At 44.2% G+C, this 21669-nt stretch overlaps 1 protein-coding gene across 1 annotated transcript in view; it reads left to right on the plus strand.

Moving 5' to 3' along the window:
- Nucleotides 1-15925, plus strand: part of LOC124545637 (protein O-mannosyl-transferase TMTC2-like) — a 189138-nt gene extending 173213 nt beyond the window's left edge. The window contains exon 11 of the mRNA XM_047124582.1: nt 15827-15925. Within this exon, the coding sequence (XP_046980538.1) occupies nt 15827-15925 (99 nt within the window). The remainder of the gene's footprint in view (nt 1-15826) is intronic.
- The last annotated feature ends 5744 nt before the right edge of the window (nt 15926-21669 follow it).

Genomic DNA, 21669 nt, shown 5'->3' on the forward strand with positions numbered 1-21669 from the left:
CGTAGTGTGTAAGCATAGGGACTGATGACCTTAGCAGTTAAGTCCGATAAGATTTCACACACATTTGAACACACAATAAGTAATGCAACGCTTTTCTTTTGAAAGCAGGTCATTTTCTTTGTCAGGATTTCAATAAAACATTGTACTCCCACTTTTTTGGCTACTAAACAATCTCCGTTAAATGCGTCGGCCTTAAGCCATCTTACTGGACGGACTTGTATATTTGCATGGTACCATTCTACTGGTTGACGTAGGTGTCAAGTTCTTGCTGCATCATTATCCTCCCCATCATCTTGCCTCCCGTGGACTGCCTCCTTCATTAGGCCAAACACATGGTCTTAAGTCTTCTGCTAGGATCCCCGAGTGCACACACCTATCGGTTCCCCAGCAAGTGGTCGAGTACGTCAGCACTACTAACAGAGACATCCAGTTCAGCAGTGAAGTCTTTGATAGTGATCCGTAGATCACCTCGAATGACAGTGTCCACACGTTCCAAAACTTTAGGAGTCACAGCTGTGTGCGACCCGCCGGCAGTGCGGGAGATCGGACAAGTTTGTGAGACCTTGTTACCATGATGACAGACGCCTCGCCCAACGATTCACTGTCCTTTTGTTCACTGCCAGGTCTCTCTAGACATTCTGCAAGTGCCTACGAACATCTGCGATGCTCTGATTTTCTGTCAAAGGAAACTCAATGACAGCTCAGTGCTTTGTACGCTCCTCCTTTACGGACGCCATTTTGAAGGCTACGTGTAGAACCGCCACTGAACGGAACTTCATGAAAGTATAGCGGTTGAAACGGAAATATTCCACGATGCCACTATCTCTCCCAAGAGATTCCGAATGTTTTCAACCGAATCTCGCCGCGAAAAAAAAATTAAAAAAAATGCTGCATTACTTATTGAACACTCCTCTCACAAACAATAATCGCCTCCAAACTGTACGCAATACAACACTCTTCTGTAAAATTTGTTCATAACCTTCCAAATTTAGCGTTTTATTATCCACGACAAGCACCCCACACCGTAATACCACATCCTCCGTTCTTCACAGCTGGCACTAAATTGCATTTACGCATTCGCCAGTTACAAACACTTCCATCGGAATGCTACTGGTTGTAGCATGACTCTTCACTTGATTCCAGTCATCCATGTCCAAAACCCCAAGTATCGTTTAGCAATGGGTACGGAAACAAGTAGCTTAGGGGGTTCTGCTCGACCACTATATGCCATTCTTTTCAACTTCCTACACACACACATTGTGTAAGGTGGACTTGTGGTAGTACTTTGCAACTCACTATTGAATCCGTCGATTTCGTTTGATATTTTACATTCACTCTCCGCTGCACTCGAGCGACCCTGTGAGTACTTAAGGTCTGTCTGGTTTTGCTTAGCCGTCGTTGTTCTTTCCCGTTTACACTTCACAATCGCATCACCAACCGTGGACTAGCTTTAGATCATTACTGTTGGATAAAAGACAGAGTGAGATATGTTAAACACACTGCAATTTTAAATGGCGGTGCTAACAGAATCCATATCCGTTTCGTATCGAATCTATGTTTATAACTGCTTTGCTGAAATGGGTGCGGAGAAGAGACAATATGGATGACAAGTAGACGCGAAACGAATACTACTTTCCCAGCAAAACTTTTAAATCTACAAAATAATTAGATAATACCTGTCATTTAGTTGCTTTATATATTGGTCGTGGCATTACTCTCTTCCTGTCAGGAATGTTTTTGAGTTAATTACTATTTTACTTAGGTTATATTAAGTAATTCAATTTAACCTTTCACTGGCATCCTTTACTGATGTACTTTCACACCATGTGTCGTCAGCATAATCACTATGACACTTTTTTGAGTAATCTGACTGGCTTGATGCCGCTCGCCAGAATTCCTCTCCTGTAGCAACCTTTTCATCTTCTGTGGCAACCTACACCCTCGATTATTTGCTAGGTGTATTCAACTCTCCGTCTCCCCTTCACTTTTTACCCTCTGTTACCATGGAGGTTTCACTTTGGATCTTAGCACATGTCCCATAATCCTGCCACTTCTTGTTGCCGTTGTTTTCCATGCGTTCCTTTCTTCGCCTGTTCTGCATAGAGCCTCCTCATTCCCCATTTATTTATCAGTTCACCTAATTTTCAATATTCTTCTAACATCATCTTTTCCGGTTTTATCAAAGTTGTTGATTTCCCATATAAACTTACTTTCTCTGAAATTTCTGCCTCAGATTAAGACCTGTATTTGACCCTAGTAGATTTTCTTGGCCAGGAATGTCCTTTCTGTCTGTGCTAGTCTACTTCTTATGTCCTTCTTTCTTCGTCCGTCTCTAGTTTTTTGCTTTCAAGAAAAAATGTTCAAATGTGTGTGAATTCCTAAAGAACCAAACTGCTGACGTTATCGGTCCCTAGACTGACACACAACTTAAACTAACTTATGCCAAGAACAGCACACACACCCGTGTCCGAGAGAGGACTCGAACCTCTGATGGGAGGACCGCGCAATCCGTGACATGGCGCCTAGAAACGCGCGGCCACTCAGCGCCGCTGCTTTCAACACAGTAGAGTTATTTAACTTCGTGTACTCCTTGATCAACAGCTTCGATGTTAAGCTATCGGACTGTTCATTCCAATCAATACATTCTGCAATTCTTCTTCGCATTCGATGAGGATACCAACGTCATCAGTGTATATTAGCATTGATTACGTTTCACACTGAATTTTAATCCCACTCTTGAACATTTCTTTTATTTCTGTCATTGTTTTTTTGATGCACAGATTGAACTGTAGGGGCATAAGGCTGCATCCATGTCTTAATTGCTTTTAATCAGAGCCCTTTGTTCTTGGTCTTCCAATGTCATTGTTTCTTCTTGGTGTGTGTATTACCCTTATTATTGTGTATAACCCGTCTTTCCTTATACCTTACTCCTATTTATCGTAGAATTTCTGTCCTCTTGCAGTTTTCCATAGTGTCGAAAGATTTCTCTGGGTCGAGAAATCCTATGACGGTGTCTTGATGTTTCTTCACTCTTGCTTCCATAACCAAGCCCAACCTCAGAACTGTATATCTAGTACCTTTACGTTCCCTGAAGACAAATAGACCGTCATCTGACAGATCCTCAATTTCGTTCTCGATTCTTTTGTACATAATTCTTGTCAACAGCTTGGATGCATGAGCCGTGCGACTGATTGTACGATAGTTCTCGCACTTACCTACTCTTGCCATCTTCGGAATTGTGTGGATGACGTTTTCCCGAAAGTCTGATGGTGCGTCGTCAGTCTCTTAGATTCTACACCAACTTGATTGGTCATTTGTTGCCACTTCCCCCAGTGATTTTAGAAATACCTATGTAATGTTATCTAACCCTTGTGCTTTATTTGGTCTGAAGTCTCTCTGAGCTCTTTTAAATTCTGACTCAAATACTGGATCCAGTATCTCTTCCATATCGACTACAGCTTCTTCTTCTACTACGTCATCAAAAAATTCCTTCTCTTCATAGATGGCTTCATTGTACTCTTGCCAACTATCCTCTTTCTTCTCTGCGTTCAACGGCAGAATTGCTATTGCACTCTAAATGTTACGCTCTTGCTTATAATTTCACCGAAAACGCTGTTTTAACTTTTCTATGTGCCGAGTCACTTCTTCTGATCATTTCTTTCTCGATTGTAACACAATTTTCCTGCATTCATTTTGTCTCGGTTTCCCTATAGTTCCCATTTGTTTCATTTTCTAAATGAATTATATTGCTGTAGACCTGTTCATGTCTTTCCCCGATTATTTTTGTATATACTTTTTTCGTAGATAGATTGAGGTATGTTTCCATTACCCAAGATTTCTTCCCTGTTACCTTTGTTTTACCTATGTTTGTCGGTCTGACTTCTGTGACTGCTCTTTTTAGAGATGTCCACACCTCTTAAACCACACTGCCTACTCTGATATTTCTGATCGATGCATCCACATCTTCAGCGAGCTTCAGACGATTGTCTTAAATTTTGCTCTGCTATTCTTTATTACTGAATTGTGATTTGAGTCTACATCTGCTACTGAGTACGCATCACAATTCAGTATCTGATTCCGGAATGTCTTTCTGACCGTGACGTAATTCAGCAGGAATCCTCCCTTCTCGCCGAATATCTTGTAAGGGTACCTCCTCCGCTGGTGATTTTTGAATAGCGTATCCTCAATTACCATCTGAAATTTACTCCAGAAATCAGTTCTTATTTTTTTCTCTCCTACTCCTACAGCCAAGCCCGCAGTCTCATGTATTCCTTTCTTCTATTCTTTCACCTACAGCCGTATTCGAGTCCCCCATTATTGTTAGATTTTCATCTCCCTTTATAGACTGAATTATCCATTCAAAATCTTCGTGCACTTTCTCTGTCGCTTCACTGGCTGCTTACGATGTCCGCATGTGTACCTGAACTGTCATTGTCGGCACTGGTTTTGTGACGAATCTGATGATAAAAAACCTACTACAGAACTGTTCACAGTAGCTCACTCTCAGTCCTTATTTTCTATTCATAAGGAATCCTTCTCCATTTATACCGTTCTCTACTGCTGTTGATGCATTCATCTGACCAAAAATCCTCATATGCTTTCCATTTCACTTCACTGACTCCCACAATATCTAGACCGATCTTTTGCGTTCCCCTTTTCAGATTTTATAGCTTTCCGGCTACGTTGAAACTTCTGCTGTTGCAAGCTCCGACTCGTAGAATATTATACCTTCATTGGTTACACCATGCTTTTCTAACCGTCACCTCCCCCTTGACAGTCCCCTCCCGGAGTTCCGAATGACAGACTAATGCAGGATCTTTAGCCAATTGAGAGACCATCACGACACTTTTTCAGTTACAGGTCACATGTCTTGTGGATACACCATATGCGTCTTTGAATGCAGTGGCTTCTATTGCTCTCTGTGTCCTCATGCTGATACATCCGCCTTTTAGGGCAATTACCCTACCTCCGTCCTCTCCTCCGTCCTCTTTGACAAGGCCATTGACAGAACGTGGGTGATTTCTTAGGCTGGAAATTTTCGGCCGTCGCTGTTGATGTCTAGGTTCGAACGCGGCACCAGAATCGTTTTCATTATTGGTCAAAAACGCAACACTTGACTACGGACTCAGTCGCTGTGGCATGTGATCTAACTGAGACATGGGAGTCACCACACACCAGTTCATGCTGATAGTTTTATTGAAGTAGTTCTTTACAAAATTTGTCACTATGAATTACATCTACTCCTGTCTTCCAGTAAATGTTATTACAATTTGAGTTGTACACAGAACAGGTAACCGGAAGTGCTTGGTGGTTTCCCTCGCACATACCCGTAATAGTACATGTATTACATTCGTCTGGCATCAAAAAGACCCATGCTTTCTGGGATGAAAATTCAGTGAAATAGTACGTAATGTAATGAGCAAAATTCGTTTCATTTTGCAGGGATCGATTAGCTAATAACATCGTAGATTCAGTCGACCTTCCGGGAATGAAAGTCTGAAGACAATTGGACCTATACACGTTGTATAAAAACATGTGCCAGAAACTTTCTTAATTTATTCTTGTCATCAAAACATTACAAAAGTTCAGATGAAAATGATCTGAAACTTCTTTGTTAGGGACGTATGAAAGAAATTCCCCTTGAGATCGTGGATGTTTAATTCACCTCAAACATAAGCTTCTACTCATTTTGTTGTATACAGTTAGTCATGGCATTTGTTTTGCTTTGTCGTATTCTCATTTTTTTCTGTCTTTTAGTTACCTCCATCACGACATATCATAATGATGCAGTCTGTACCTGCAACAGCAGATATGATTAGCACGTACGGCCTAGCAGATGGATATGCCTACTTTTTGCTGAACGGTAAGGTGTAAGACAGTTACCTTACACGGGAACGATTGTACGCTGCACCGACGTATACGAGAGACAGGCCCAGTTGAAAAGAAATTTGTAGATGGTAGGAGAAAACGCGATATGTGATCACCTGAATTTGAAAAACTGGTTCTTCCTACTGTAGTTGATGCTCCATTAATTAATATAAGGAGAACTGAGATAGTTGAAGGTGTTGTCCAGTTGACGATCTGGAATATTTTGCATAACAATCTTCTGTATCCCTATCACCTTCAACAGGTGAAAAGATTTAAAAGAGGCGCAACTTCTACATCTACATCTACGTGATTACTCTGTATTCACGATAAATTGCCTGGCAGAGGGATCAATGAACCACCATCAAGTTGTCTGTTTACCGTTCCACTCTTGAACGATTTCTCTCATTTTATCGTGGTGATCATTTTTCCGTATGTAGGTGGGTGCCAAAGAACGTTTTCGCAATCGGAGGAGAAAGCTGGTTATTTAAATTTCATGAGATTATCCCGTCGTAACGAAAAACGCCTTTGTTTTAATGATTACCACTCCAATTCACGAATCATGTCTGTCGCACTATCTCGTCTATTTCACGACAATACAAAACGAGCTGCCCTTCTTTGAACTTTTTCGATATCATCCGTCAGTCCCACCTGATGCGGATCCCACACCGCACAGCAATACTCCAGAATAGGGCGGACAAGCGAGGTGTAGGCAGTCTCTTTAGTAGACCTGTTGTACCTTCTAGGTGTTCTGCCAATGAATCGCAGTCTTTGGTTAGCTCTACCCACAATATTATCTATGTGATAGTTCCAGTTAGGCTATTTGCAATTGTAATCCCCAAGTGTTTAGTTGTATGTACAGCCTTAAGATTTGCGTGACTTATTTCGTAATCCAAATTTAGCGGTTATCTTTTAGTACTCATATGAATAATTACACGTTTTTCTTTATTCAGGGTCAATTGCCATTTTTCGCATCATACAGATTTCTTATCTAAATCATTTTGCAATTCGTGCTGGTCATCTGTTGACTTTGCAAGACGGTAAAAGACAAACAATCTAATAGGACTACTCAGATTTTCTCCTATGTCGTTAATATAGATCAGGAACAATAGAGAGCCTATAACAATAGTGAACAAATTTAAAATATTTTTCTGCATCTGGTTTGTAATTGGGTGAATTTATTTAATTTTGGGGTGCTCAATACACTTGTGAAATCAGTTTTTCTTTATGACGTCTCATTTCCTAGATACACAGCAGAATAAAAAGTGGTAATAGCGAAAATTGACACAATTAACTCAAACAAAAATACCCATTCAGAACCCGTGAAATCAATACTATTATATATATATATATATATATATATATATATATATATATATATATATATATATATATATATCCAATAAGAGCTCCAAATTAGTTCAGAAGGTATTTTCACCTTTAATCGTCTTTGGTTTTTGAAAAATGCGACGACGGAGGTCTTCTTTTGTTTACCGTTTCATCACTCTCCCTAACAAGACCCTAGCAGTAGTCACCCATCATCGAAGGGTTCCATTGGCCTAGGTATTGGTGTTCCATGACAAAAATTGAGTGGTGAAAGCGTTCACCATGCTCATCGCTTACGGCTCGCAAATTTTCCGGGAGGAAATCAAGGTGAGAATGTAAAAAGTGAATTTTAAGTGACATTCTACACCCCATGCCAACAGACGATTCACAATGGTAACATAGTTTTTGTCTTTTCTGTTACCCAAAAAGCCCTTCACGATTGCTTTAAAAAAGGACCAAGCAGCTAATTGGATATCTGCGAGTTTGGTATCAAAGGTTAGATCTTTCAGCAATTTCCTTGTTTTTGGTCCAACAAATATATCCTCTTGCAGCTTTGTCTAACTTAATTTGGGAAACTTTTCTTGTAAGTGATTGAAGGCCTCCCTTCTTTTTGCAGAGATTTTACAAAGTTCTTCATAAGGCTCAACTTGATATGAAGGGGAGGCAAAATGATTTTATCAGGCTGAACAAATGGAGTACTGTTCACATTTACGTTGCCAGGAACATATGACTTCCTTATAGGCCATAGTGGTTCTTGGAGCTGCTTTCAAGCTGGTTTTACTGGAGTCAATAAACAGTTGCCACTCCTGTGGATTAGGTTGTACACCTAGCTGCATCATCAGACCATTGACATCCCTACATAGACACATTTAATTCTAAATGTCGCAATATTGAGCGAAGGAAGCACCTCTTGATCTAAAATAGGAAACTTTCGTCCCTGGCGCTAGAAGGTTCCTTTGTTGCAGTCTCGACCCCAAGAGTTCAGCTTACTCTTTGGAAAGTTTTAGATCGCGAACCAAATCGTTCAATTCCTTTTGATTAAAGAGCTGAGGTGAAGTGTCATGATATTGAGGGCAGTACTCTTCTAAATGTTCAGTACTTTCTGATTCACTTAGCATGGTGTCTCGTTCCATGGCTTTTAAGTTACAGACAGGAACAGGCAACCCCTCATCATGGGGCACAGGAAAATGCATTGAAGATGCTACACTCCTGGAAATTGAAATAAGAACACCGTGAATTCATTGTCCCAGGAAGGGGAAACTTTATTGACACATTCCTGGGGTCAGATACATCACATGATCACACTGACAGAACCACAGGCACATAGACACAGGCAACAGAGTATGCACAATGTCGGCACTAGTACAGTGTATATCCACCTTTCGCAGCAATGCAGGCTGCTATTCTCCCATGGAGACGATCGTAGAGATGCTGGATGTAGTCCTGTGGAACGGCTTGCCATGCCATTTCCACCTGGCGCCTCAGTTGGACCAGCGTTCGTGCTGGACGTGCAGACCGCGTGAGACGACGCTTCATCCAGTCCCAAACATGCTCAATGGGGGACAGATCCGGAGATCTTGCTGGCCAGGGTAGTTGACTTACACCTTCTAGAGCACGTTGGGTGGCACGGGATACATGCGGACGTGCATTGTCCTGTTGGAACAGCAAGTTCCCTTGCCGGTCTAGGAATGGTAGAACGATGGGTTCGATGACGGTTTGGATGTACCGTGCACTATTCAGTTTCCCCTCGACGATCACCAGTGGTGTACGCCCAGTGTAGGAGATCGCTCCCCACACCATGATGCCGGGTGTTGGCCCTGCGTGCCTCGGTCGTATGCAGTCCTGATTGTGGCGCTCACCTGCACGGCGCCAAACACGCATACGACCATCATTGGCACCAAGGCAGAAGCGACTCTCATCGCTGAAGACGACACGTCTCCATTCGTCCCTCCATTCACGCCTGTCGCGACACCACTGGAGGCGGGCTGCACGATGTTGGGGCGTGAGCGGAAGACGGCCTAACGGTGTGCGGAACCGTAGCCGAGCTTCATGGAGACGGTTGCGAATGGTCCTCGCCGATACCCCAGGAGCAACAGTGTCCCTAATTTGCTGGGAAGTGGCGGTGCGGTCCCCTACGGCACTGCGTAGGATCCTACGGTCTTGGCGTGCATCCGTGCATCGCTGCGGTCCGGTCCCAGGTCGCCGGGCACGTGCACCTTCCGCCGACCACTGGCGACAACATCGATGTACTGTGGAGACCTCACGCCCCACGTGTTGAGCAATTCGGCGGTACGTCCACCCGGCCTCCCGCATGCCCACTATACGCCCTCGCTCAAAGTCCGTCAACTGCACATACGGTTCACGTCCACGCTGTCGCGGCATGCTACCAGTGTTAAAGACTGCGATGGAGCTCCGTATGCCACGGCAAACTGGATGACACTGACGGCGGCGGTGCACAAATGCTGGGCAGCCAGCGCCATTCGACGTCCAACACCGCGGTTCCTGGTGTGTCCGCTGTGCCGTGCGTGTGATCATTGCTTGTACAGCCCTCTCGCAGTGTCCGGAGCAAGTATGGTGGGTCTGACACACCGGTGTCAATGTGTTCTTTTTTTCATTTCCAGGAGTGTATTTTATGTCTAGTTGTACTTGAATGTGCCGAAGTATTTGTAAGACAGAACTAACATTCTGAATAATGGTCATTAGGCTCACATCACACCATCGAAACAGCGAATGGTATGGCTCGGCGTTTTCAAAAATGGTTCAAATGTTTCTAAGCACTATCGGACTTAACATCTGAGGTCATCAGTCCCTTAGACTTAGAACTACTTAATCCTGACTAACCTAAGGACATCACACACATCCAAGCCCGAGGCAGGATTCGAACCTGCAATCGCAGCAGCAGTGCGGTTCCGGACTGAAGCGCCTAGAACCGCTCGGTCACAGCTGCCGGCTCAGCGTTTTCCTTTCAGCCACTCGGTTAAGTTTGTACTACAGGTTATGCAGGCAATATGAGGTGCGAAGTTTTTATCTTGATCACCAACAGGACAATCAAAATACAATTTATATGCCTTCTTAACCAAATCAGTGATGGGTTTTCTTTGGGCTTTTGAAGTGAATTTTCGACACACATAGCAAAAGTTGTCGGGGTATTTTAGACAGCAACGAGATATACTAGTTACCATTTTCTTAGTGTAATTTTTAAACACAAAACGTTTGCAATACCTTTCACAGTAAACACTCACTGAGGATCTCTTTCACACCACTGGGTTACCACAACAACCATTTACTGTTGATTTGTAGGTCTTCCAACTCTCGTCTGTAAATCAAAAACAAACAATTAAACACCAAAACAGAAGAACAGCAAAAAGCAGAATACTAAATACGAAAAATAAAAAACCTTTAAAAACTCAATAATGGTACTTGCTACAACAGTTTGAAAGGTATATTCGGATTATACACACCAAAATATGTACTAGTTGATGTAAATGCAAAATGGTTGTCGACTAGTGTAACACTTCCTTGGGGGACCCTGGATATCACTTGTTTTACCCGATGACTTTCCGTTTGTTACTTCCAACTGTGACTTTTCTGGCAGAAAATCACGAATCCAGTCGCACAACTAAGGCGATATTCCACAGGCACGCAGTCTGGCTAGAAGACGCTTGTGAGGAACGGTGACGATAGCCTCTGAAAATATGGAATCAATTTGAGATCCCCCGTCGACAGCACTGATTACTTCATGAGTATAAAGTGCTAGTTGCGTTTCACAAAAACGATTATTTCTGAATCCGTGCTATGTGTCAATAAATCGTTTTCTTCGAGGTAATTCATAATGTTCGAACACAGTATATGTTTCAAAACCCTACTGCAAATCGACGTTAGTGACATGGACCTGTAATTCAGCGGATTACTCCTATTTGCCTGTTTTGGTACGGATCTTTCTGTGAGCAAGCGGTTGTATATAATTGCTAAATGTGGAACTATTGTATCAACATGCTCTGAAAGGAATCTGACTGGTATACAATCTGGACTGGAGACCTTGCCTTTATTAAGTAATTTAAGCTGCTTTGCCACACCGAGAATATCTACTTCTGTGTTTCTGATCTTGGCAGTTGTTCTTGATTGGAATTCAGGAATATTTGCTTCGTCTTCTATGGTGGAGGTGTTTACCAAAACAATGTTTAATAACTCTGCTTTAGTGGCACTGTCATCAGTTACTTCACCGTTGTTATCGTGCAGTGTAGGTATTGATTGTGTTTTGCCACTGGTGTGTTTTGTGTATTACAAGAATCTCCTTGGGTTTTCTGCCAGATTCCGCGACAGCATTTCTTCAGCCAAGAATAACTTTCTGTCGGCGGACAATAGGGCAGTGTGATGTGTTTCTGTAGCTCTTAACACTGATGTTATTCTTTGATACAGCTAGCTTTTCACGTGATGTGATGTTCAATAATCGTAACTATCACGTACGGGATTCTGAAAAGTCGCAAGAAGTGCGACAAGACGGACGTCAACAGACGTTCACCGCAATGTGTGGGATGGCATCTTTCATGTTCATCTCACTGGCCCTTCTTCTTTCCACAAAGTCTTACTGAAAAAATATGCATCTTCAGCATCTCAGACATGAATTTCTTCACTAACTTGATTATTTAACTGTAGACGTCATCCAATGAATGTGGTTTATGGACGCCGGTGCTCCAAATTTTATATCGATAGTTCGCCAATATCTCATAAACCAGTTTCCGAACAGGTTTACTGGTCGATGGGGATGTATTCAGTGGTATGTCCGATCGCCAGATTTGAATACAATGGATTGTTTCCTTTGCAAGCATTAAAAAACTTTGGTGCATTCAGCTTCCGTCCCGTGTCGATATCCCGAGGAAGCGTATTCAGAATGGATTTGCCTAAGTATATGATACATCAGGAGATCGGAAAAGTATGGAAAACTGGCTCAGGGGACACACTGAAGCTTAAGTTGGTAATTTTGAGCAGATTTTGCAGATTCAAATGTGCTTCGTAAATGTATCTTTTTGGCCATGAATCCATTCGTTCTTGCTTCATGAAGGATTTTCGGACCCCTGCTCATAGAACTTTTTGTACTGTTTTGCTGTCAAGACTAAATACCTAAAGTTTTTGATACATGTTTTTATACACCCTTTATCAAAAACTGGATGGAATGAGTCTGTATTCACAATATTGCCGAACCGACAACTTGGTTAACTTTCATACTTAAAAACATCAGAATTTTTTTTTGATGCATCACTATCGTGCTGTGTACGCAATATTTCTCCAACACAGTGGGAGAAGTAGCACTTAAACGTCGCGAGCAAAACGTCCACTACTTGACTACCAGCACGTTACGCACGGTCTGTGATAAAGTAACGTATTAAACGAACGTGGTCACAAGAAATGAATTTATGACTTCTTAATTTCTGATGCCGATACACTGTAAGCGACAGCAAATAACATGATGGCAGTCAAATGTTGGATGTTTTCCCCTCAGCTGCGATCTACTGTATAGACTGTTGTAAAATTGCTACTCTTCATGTCCTCGTTCATCATACAGCAACACTACTGAGGTTGTTCCGCGAGATGTCCCAACAGGGCGAGTGGCACTCATAGAGGGAAGTCAAACGTGCGCGTAGGATCGCACGAGTAACTTAAGTCCTAGTGGCCAACGGTCCAGAATCTCGTTGCTAAACTGGCAGCACAGAGACCGTGCTTTCGAACGCCATTGTTGTGCCTGCCGAATTCAATGTTCTGCTGAACGCTCAGAAACTATGCGACATGTTCATACGGCACGCGTTGTCAGAGTTGTATACGCGATCGCAGAGCGCTTCAATGGCAGCTGTCGGCTGCATCTAGCTCACACATCACACCGTTTATGAGATGGACGGGCGTGAAATCCCTACGTTAGCTCTATTAAAACGCACATTTCCTCCCTCGTCCATATGGCAGTCATGTTGTTCCGTCTCTAGTATACGGAGATAAAAACTTCAGTTTCCATGGGCATGTTACAAGCCCAAAAGGGAAGTACCAACTTCATTCAGTAAGAATGTCGGCTTATAAAAGTTCCATTACAAATAGTGCGATACAGATTTACAATGGTTCTCCACATAATATAAAAACTATTTCATCATTCTCACTTTTCAGTGAAATCCTAAGGTAACTCTTCCTTGATCACTGTTACTATTCAGCAGCAAAATCTTCGCAACATGTGAAATACAAAACTTGAAACAAGAAAGTGCAAAACATCTTACTTTAAGTAGTGCAAGCTATCTAATAGAATAAGTCAATCAAACAAAATCAGTCCTCCGAAGTCCGCCCGCGGTAGCTGAGTGGCCAGCGCGACAGAATGTCAATCCTAAGGGCTAGCCGGCATGGTAGCTCAGCGTGTTCAGTCAGAGGGTTAGCTGCCCTCTGTAATAAAAAAAACTGAGTGAACGTATCGATGATGAACCTTAGCAGATGTCATGGGGCGTCCGCCCCGAACATACTCAACGAACAATTACGAACGAAATGAGAGCAGAAAAAAAGGCCTGCGTTCGATTCCCGGCTGGGTCGGAGATTTTCTCCGCTCAGGGACTGGGTGTTGTGTTGTCCCAATCATCATCATTTCATCCCCATCGAAGAGCAAGTCGCCGAAGGGGTGTCAAATCGAAAGACTTGCATCCAGCGAACGGTCTACCCGACGGGAGGCCCTAGTCATGCTAAATTAAAAAAAGTCGTCCGAAAGCGCGCACTTACATTTACATAACATTGAATATTGCAGAATATACTTTTATTAAAATAACAATAAAGTGTGTGGTGAGACACGATCCTGTAACAGGTCGCTTGACAGTTTATAGTTCTGCGACCCTACTCACTGCGCTACACCGACCATCAGAGTGGAAATACCATACTTTGCATCTTACGGTCTCCTGGAAGCCTCAATCATTGATCTGTTATTAGCTGACATTTAATTATAACAAACTGTACCAAGAACATTGCATTTCCTATGGCTCCTCATTGTTCCGCTACCTTGAAACGGCGTACTTTCCTAATACTCAAGTTGCAATAATGCTGTGGCCACCAACATGACATTTCCGGTGATTTTATTACAAGAAGTCATACAATTAACGACGAGCTTTCGAGGAATTCTCAATGTTCTTACACTTAGAAACGGCTTCAACTGCGGCGCGAGGACTAAATGAAAGACAGGCCGCTGGACTTACTTCACGAAGGTAGTCCTGAACTCGCTCGCTCGCTCAACTCAGCAGACAAACTGCGTTTCTGCGCCTGTTAATTCTTAACTAAGAGTGTACATACAAACGAGAACTGCAACTTATACCGGAATCTGCTATTATGGTCTTACTGTTGTTAGTCCTACAATCCTACAATAACTGGAAGTCCATAGGCGTACTAATAATTTGTTTCGGCTGCATTGTCGTACAATAAAATTAAAATCAAGCCAAAATGATTATCAGCTGCATAAGGTAGCACTTCTAGTACGAAATGAGGACTATTAAACAGAAGAGAATAAATGCTATAAACAAGCCGTTCTAACATTTATATCGATTATTGATCTTAAATTGAACTTTATTGTAGTATTGGTAATCAGTAAGACTACACAACAGCTGATTCGAGTTCAAGATGCAATTCTCATTAGTGCGTACACACCTAGCTGCGAGTTAATAGCTTTAGAAACGCATTTTGTCTGCTGAGCTGAGCGAGTGAGTTCAGCCTTACCTTCCTGACGTAAGTGTCGCGGCCTGTCTTTCTCGTGAGCTTCATGTGGCGTCCATGTGACGTGGGTGGCGTTTTTCTATCTCACTGGTCAACGTTCAAACGCACGTCCAGAATATCTGACGCGCTATATATTTCTCTGCACGTTGGGCAAAACGTCTCAGCGTGCTTTTCCCACGCTATGGCCTCAGAAACTTTGCACGCCCACCGTCAACGTTCGAATTCACTGTCCATGTGCTGAAGGTTATAGCAGGGACGAATGTTGGTAGTTCAGGCTATAGCGCCGATGTCAGCTCACATAGCTAGGCAGAGGTGCTTGCACAGCAGTTCTGATGATAAAGGCTTAATCTTCCAAGCTCCTAAATTCTAGTGTTGTTATACATATGAATATGGTAACTGTTCTCGAAAGAACAGATACCGTTAATGACCGTGCAGCTTCTCTAGAATAAATTGTAATTAACTGAAACCCTCAGCTGCCGACAGCTGTTGTTGATATACCTCGTGGGGGAGAGCTGAAAATGTGTGCCCCGACCGGGACCCGGACGCGGGATCTCCTGCTTACATGGCAGACTTTCTATCCATCTGAGCCACCGAGGACACAGATGAATAGCGCGACTGCAAGGACTTATCCCTTGCACGCTTCCCGGTCGGGGCACACATTTTCAGCTGTCCCCATCGAGGTATGTCAACAACACCTGTCGGCAGCTGATGGTTTCAATTAATTATCATTTATTCTAGTGATGTTAGTCTGTAAGTAGGTGGCTCAAACCACATTTTGACACAGCCAAGTTCATGTTATTGTAATGCACTTCACTTACTACGAAGGTGTAGTTCGCCAGCTATGTGAATAAACATTCATTTTGTGTCGCTTTAGTCGATCTTGTATCAAAATCATTTCTTTTCTTCATTTCAGTTTGAGCATAGTCCGGTGGTGCGAGACTCAGAATCTGCCAGCGTCACAACGAGGGCGGGCTTGGCGAAGACCGTGTTTGATACTGATGGACGCTTGTAAAAACAGTTGTTGCCTTGTATTCCTATTGTAATATATTTCATTGTTGCTCTACACAAAACGAATTTTCTTTATCTATTGAACCACAAACTATCATTGTTGTTTAAGTATACAGGGTTATTACAAATGATTGAAGCGATTTCACAGCTCTGCAATAACTTTATTGTTTGAGATATTTTCACAATGCTTTGCACACACATACAAAAACTCAAAAAGTTTTTTTAGGCATTCACAAATGTTCGATATGTGCCCCTTTAGTGATTCGGCAGACATCAAGCCGATAATCAAGTTCCTCCCACACTCGGCGCAGCATGTCCCCATCAATGAGTTCGAAAGCATCGTTGGTGCGAGCTCGCAGTTCTGGCACGTTTCTTGGTAGAGGAGGTTTAAACACTGAATCTTTCACATAACCCCACAGAAAGAAATCGCATGGGGTTATGTCCTCTTCCATGAGCTGTTGCAACCGCGCCGAAAATTGAAAGCGTTTGACTCTGTCATCGGGTGTCAGGGCTTGTAGCAATTGTAAACGGTAAGGCTTCTGGTTTAGCCTTTTCCGTAAGATTTTCCAAACCGTCGGCTGTGGTACGTTTAGCTCCCTGCTTGCTTTATTCGTCGACTTCCGCGGGCTACCCGTGAAACTTGCCCGCTCGCGTACAACCGTTTCTTCGCTCACTGCAGGCCGACCCGTTGATTTCCCCTTACAGAGGCATCCAGAAGCTTTAAACTGCGCATCCCATCGCCGAATGGAGTTAGCAGTTGGTGGATCTTTGTTGAACTTCGTCCTGAAGTGTCGTTGCACTGTTATGACTGACTGATGTGAGTGCATTTCAAGCACGACATACGCTTTCTCGGCTACTGTCGCCATTTTGTCTCAGTGCGCTCTCGAGCGCTCTGGCGGCAGAAACATAAAGTGCGGCTTCAGCCGAACAAAACTTTATGAGTTTTTCTTCGTATCTGTAGTGTGTCGTGACCATATGTCAATGAATGGAGCTACAGTGAATTTATGAAATCGCTTCAATCATTTGTAATAGCCCTGTAATTATTGGATTTGCTTATTTACTCTAGAATTACAAAGAAAAAGTAAAAAAATTATGCACATCGCAGGTAGCGACTTGGAAGTACATTTCATGTTTGTGCAGCCATGGTGTCCTTAACAATTACAGGTAATATGTGGATTACGCCCTCCTTTGCACATGTATGAAGTTTTATTTGGTCCAATCGCATTTCCTGATCACTGTTTACAAAACGCTTTAACAAAATCACAAAGAGTTTTCTTGCTTAAAATTGTTTTTTAGCCCATTTTTTGAACCTTTATTCTATTTCCATGTCCTTTCCCCGTATACAGTACACTGACCAATGACATGAACAGAAGATAAGAAAACGTCTTTCCCATACTGGCCTACAGTGAAATTGCGTAAATGTCACACACCACAGAAGCTACTCACTAGAAATAGGACTCTTCAAATCATGAACACACTGCAGTGCACTAGCTAAAGATATAAATAGAAAAGAAGGAAGCATTTTTCCCATACTGGCCAACAGCGAAATTTAGTAAATGTCACACACCACACAAGCAGCTCACTGGAAAGTGACGAAGGATCGACAGTTTTCGAGCCACTCAAAACGGTGCACAGCGACAAAAGCTGGGAGTAGAACCAAGGGCAACGCATCATTTTACGGTGGAAGTCCTATTCAGTACATTAAGACAACAAAAAATTGGTTATTTTCGGAAATCCGAATCTACTACCAGAGCGATTTCAAGAGTTCTGTCAAATAGACCTGTTTCGGACGACTTCTGCAAATCCAGGAAAAGAGTATAAACCCGGGCGGTGGTAAGTACGACGCTCTACTTCTCACGGACGGACAAATCAAGCTGAGTTTCACAAGATGGGTGTTCCAGGATGCTACTGTTGCTGTTTCGGCTGGTCCCCCAGCAGTTAAATTTGCTTTCGCCAATACTCCAAAAACGCTGGATCCACGGCGACCGCAATGGACAACATGAGCACGAAAACTACTTCGCGAAACACTCGGGACGAGCCCGGAGAAATACGAGGCGTCCCGTCCGCGAAAGACACCAAATCTCACCCTAAGCTGCGAGCAGAGTGCCCGAGGGCACAGTCAGGTACAAACAAGGAAATGCAGACGCGATACAGTCTGAAGAATTGCCTCGTGTAAACAAGCGGACGGAGATCGAGATAAAAAAGGAAACCGGGCTAGCTCTAGGCTGGACTTGGCATACGGGGAGTCACGCGAGGAAAGCTATGCAGCCTAAAGGCTCTACCCAGTGCACGCAACTTTCCCGTCACTGACGTTGGAATCGCGAATCATTTCGACTCTCAACAGTGAAACAATCCTCGCCCGACACACTGAAGTCCTGCAGGAATACCATACCAGTAAATGCATCTCATAGTGTTGACCTCTTTTTCATGTTCCATAATGAATTTTACGAGGGTCGTTCAATAAGCAATGCAACACATTTCTTTACTCGGCATATTTTTATGGAGTTTGTTATTAGACATCGTGGAATACACTCCTGGAAATGGAAAAAAGAACACATTGACAGCGGAGTGTCAGACCCACCATACTTGCTCCGGACACTGCGAGAGGGCTGTACAAGCAATGATCACACGCACGGCACAGCGGACACACCAGGAACCGCGGTGTTGGCCGTCGAATGGCGCTAGCTGCGCAGCATTTGTGCACCGCCGCCGTCAGTATCAGCCAGTTTGCCGTGGCATACGGAGCTCCATCGCAGTCTTTAACACTGGTAGCATGCCGCGACAGCGTGGACGTGAGCCGTATGTGCAGTTGACGGACTTTGAGCGAGGGCGTATAGTGGGCATGCGGGACGCCGGGTGGACGTACCGCCGAATTGCTCAACACGTGGGGCGTGAGGTCTCCACAGTACATCGATGTTGTCGCCAGTGGTCGGCGGAAGGTGCACGTGCCCGTCGACCTGGGACCGGACCGCAGCGACGCACGGATGCACGCCAAGACCGTAGGATCCTACGCAGTGCCGTAGGGGACCGCACCGCCACTTCCCAGCAAATTAGGGACACTGTTGCTCCTGGGGTATCGGCGAGGACCATTCGCAACCGTCTCCATGAAGCTGGGCTACGGTCCGGCACACCGTTAGGCCATCTTCCGCTCACGCCCTAACATCGTGCAGCCCGCCTCCAGTGGTGTCGCGACAGGCGTGAATGGAGGGACGAATGGAGACGTGTCGTCTTCAGCGATGAGAGTCGCTTCTGCCTTGGTGCCAATGATGGTCGTATGCGTGTTTGGCGCCGTGCAGGTGAGCACCACAATCAGGACTGCATACGACCGAGGCACACAGGGCCAACACCCGGCATCATGGTGTGGGGAGCGATCTCCTACACTGGCCGTACACCACTGGTGATCGTCGAGGGGACACTGAATAGTGCACGGTACATCCAAACCGTCATCGAACCCATCGTTCTACCATTCCTAGACCGGCAAGGGAACTTGCTGTTCCAACAGGACAATGCACGTCCGCATGTATCCCGTGCCACCCAACGTGCTCTAGAAGGTGTAAGTCAACTACCCTGGCCAGCAAGATCTCCGGATCTGTCCCCCATTGAGCATGTTTGGGACTGGATGAAGCGTCGTCTCACGCGGTCTGCACGTCCAGCACGAACGCTGGTCCAACTGAGGCGCCAGGTGGAAATGGCATGGCAAGCCGTTCCACAGGACTACATCCAGCATCTCTACGATCGTCTCCATGGGAGAATAGCAGCCTGCATTGCTGCGAAAGGTGGATATACACTGTACTAGTGCCGACATTGTGCATGCTCTGTTGCCTGTGTCTATGTGCCTGTGGTTCTGTCAGTGTGATCATGTGATGCATCTGACCCCAGGAATGTGTCAATAAAGTTTCCCCTTCCTGGGACAATGAATTCACGGTGTTCTTATTTCAATTTCCAGGAGTGTATATCCGCTTCAGTTTCTATGGTTTCATGAAGTACCGACAGGTGGCAGCGCTTTACGTAGACTTCAAAATGGTGTCTGTAACTAAGGTGCGCTCCAAGCAGAGAGCCTTTGACTTTCTATTAGCGGAAAACCATAGCTTCGCAGATATTAAAAAGATACTTGTAGTATGTATATGGAGACCTAGCAGAGAAAAAAAGCCTGGTGGGTCGCTGAGCGAGGCGTCTGCTATCATCGGCACAAGGTCGCGCAAACCCGTCCGATTTCCCACCTGTCGGAGGGCCAGCAACAGCTGGAACGTGTGGACACTCTCATTCGAGATGATCGACGGATGACAAACACCTCGCTGCACTACTGGACGTCTCTGCTGGGAGTGCTGACACACTCGTCCACCAGCTGTGGTACTCAAAGATGAGTGTTCAAATGGTTCAAATAGCTCTAAGCACTATAGGACTTTACATCTGAGGTCATCAGTCCCCTATACTTAAACCTAACTAACCTAAGAACACCACACACATCCATGCCTGAGGCAACCTGCGACCGTAGCAGCCGCGTAGTTCCGGACTGAACGCCTAGAACCACTCAGCCACAGCGGCCGGCAAAGAACTGTGTCCGCTGTGTTCCTCTCCGCCTAACACCTTCCGGCTTCCAACTGTTTCTCCCACTGAAGGACACTTTACGCAGGAAGTCGATGACCAACAAGTTATTCCCGCAGTAAGACGTCCACTGCGACTTCGACCAGTAAAGTGGTATCATGCGCGCATACAGGCTCTCCGTGTAAGGTGGTGTAAAGCCGTCACATTTAACGGAGATTATGTCGAAAAAAGGGTTTTGTAGCTACAAGAGTAGAGCATTATATACACTTCTGGCCATTAAAATTGCTACACCAAGAATAAATGTAGATGATAAGCAGGTATTCATTGGACAAATATATTATACTAGAACTGACATGTGATTACATTTTCACGCAATTGGGGTGCATAGATCCTGAGAAATCAGTACCCAGAACAACCACCTCTGGCCGTAATAACGGCCTTGATACGCCTGGGCATTGAGGCAAACAGAGCTTGGATGGCGTGTACAGGTACAGCTGCCCATGCAGCTTCAACACGACACCACAGTTAATCAAGAATAGTGACTGGCGTATTGTGACGAGCCAGTTGCTCGGCCACCATTGACCAGACGTTTCCAATTGGTGAGAGACCTGGAGAACGTGCTGCCCAGGGCAGAAGTCGAACATTTGCTGTATCCAGAAAGGCCCGTACAAGACCTGCAATATGCGGTCGTGCATTATCCCGCTGAAATACGGGATTTGGGCTGGAAATCATTAAAAGGAAGGCATTTCTCGTTGCGACGGAATCTTCCCACTAAATTCCAATCACCAATTTTCTCCACCAAATGCGAAAATATTTTGTTGACATCTACCTACATAGGGAGGAACAATCACCATGATAAAATAAGGGAAATCAGAACTCGTGCTATACGAGATTGGTGTAATAGAGAATTGTGAAGGTTGTTCGATGAACCCTCTGCCAGACAATTAAATGTGATTTGCAGAGTATCCATGTAGATGTGGATGTAGAAATGTAGCGTTTCCCAGGGATCGAATGAAGGGTAGAGCCACGGGTCGTAACACATCTGAAATGTAACGTCCACTGTTCAAAGTGCCGTCAATGCGAACAAGAGGTGACCGAGACGTATAACCAATGGCACCCCATACCATCACGCCGGATGATACGCCACTATGGCGATGACGAATACACGCTTACAATGTGCGTTCACCGCGGTGTCGCCAAACA

Source organism: Schistocerca americana, chromosome 8, assembly GCF_021461395.2.
Source record: "Schistocerca americana isolate TAMUIC-IGC-003095 chromosome 8, iqSchAmer2.1, whole genome shotgun sequence".
NCBI classification, from domain to species: Eukaryota; Metazoa; Arthropoda; class Insecta; order Orthoptera; family Acrididae; genus Schistocerca; species Schistocerca americana.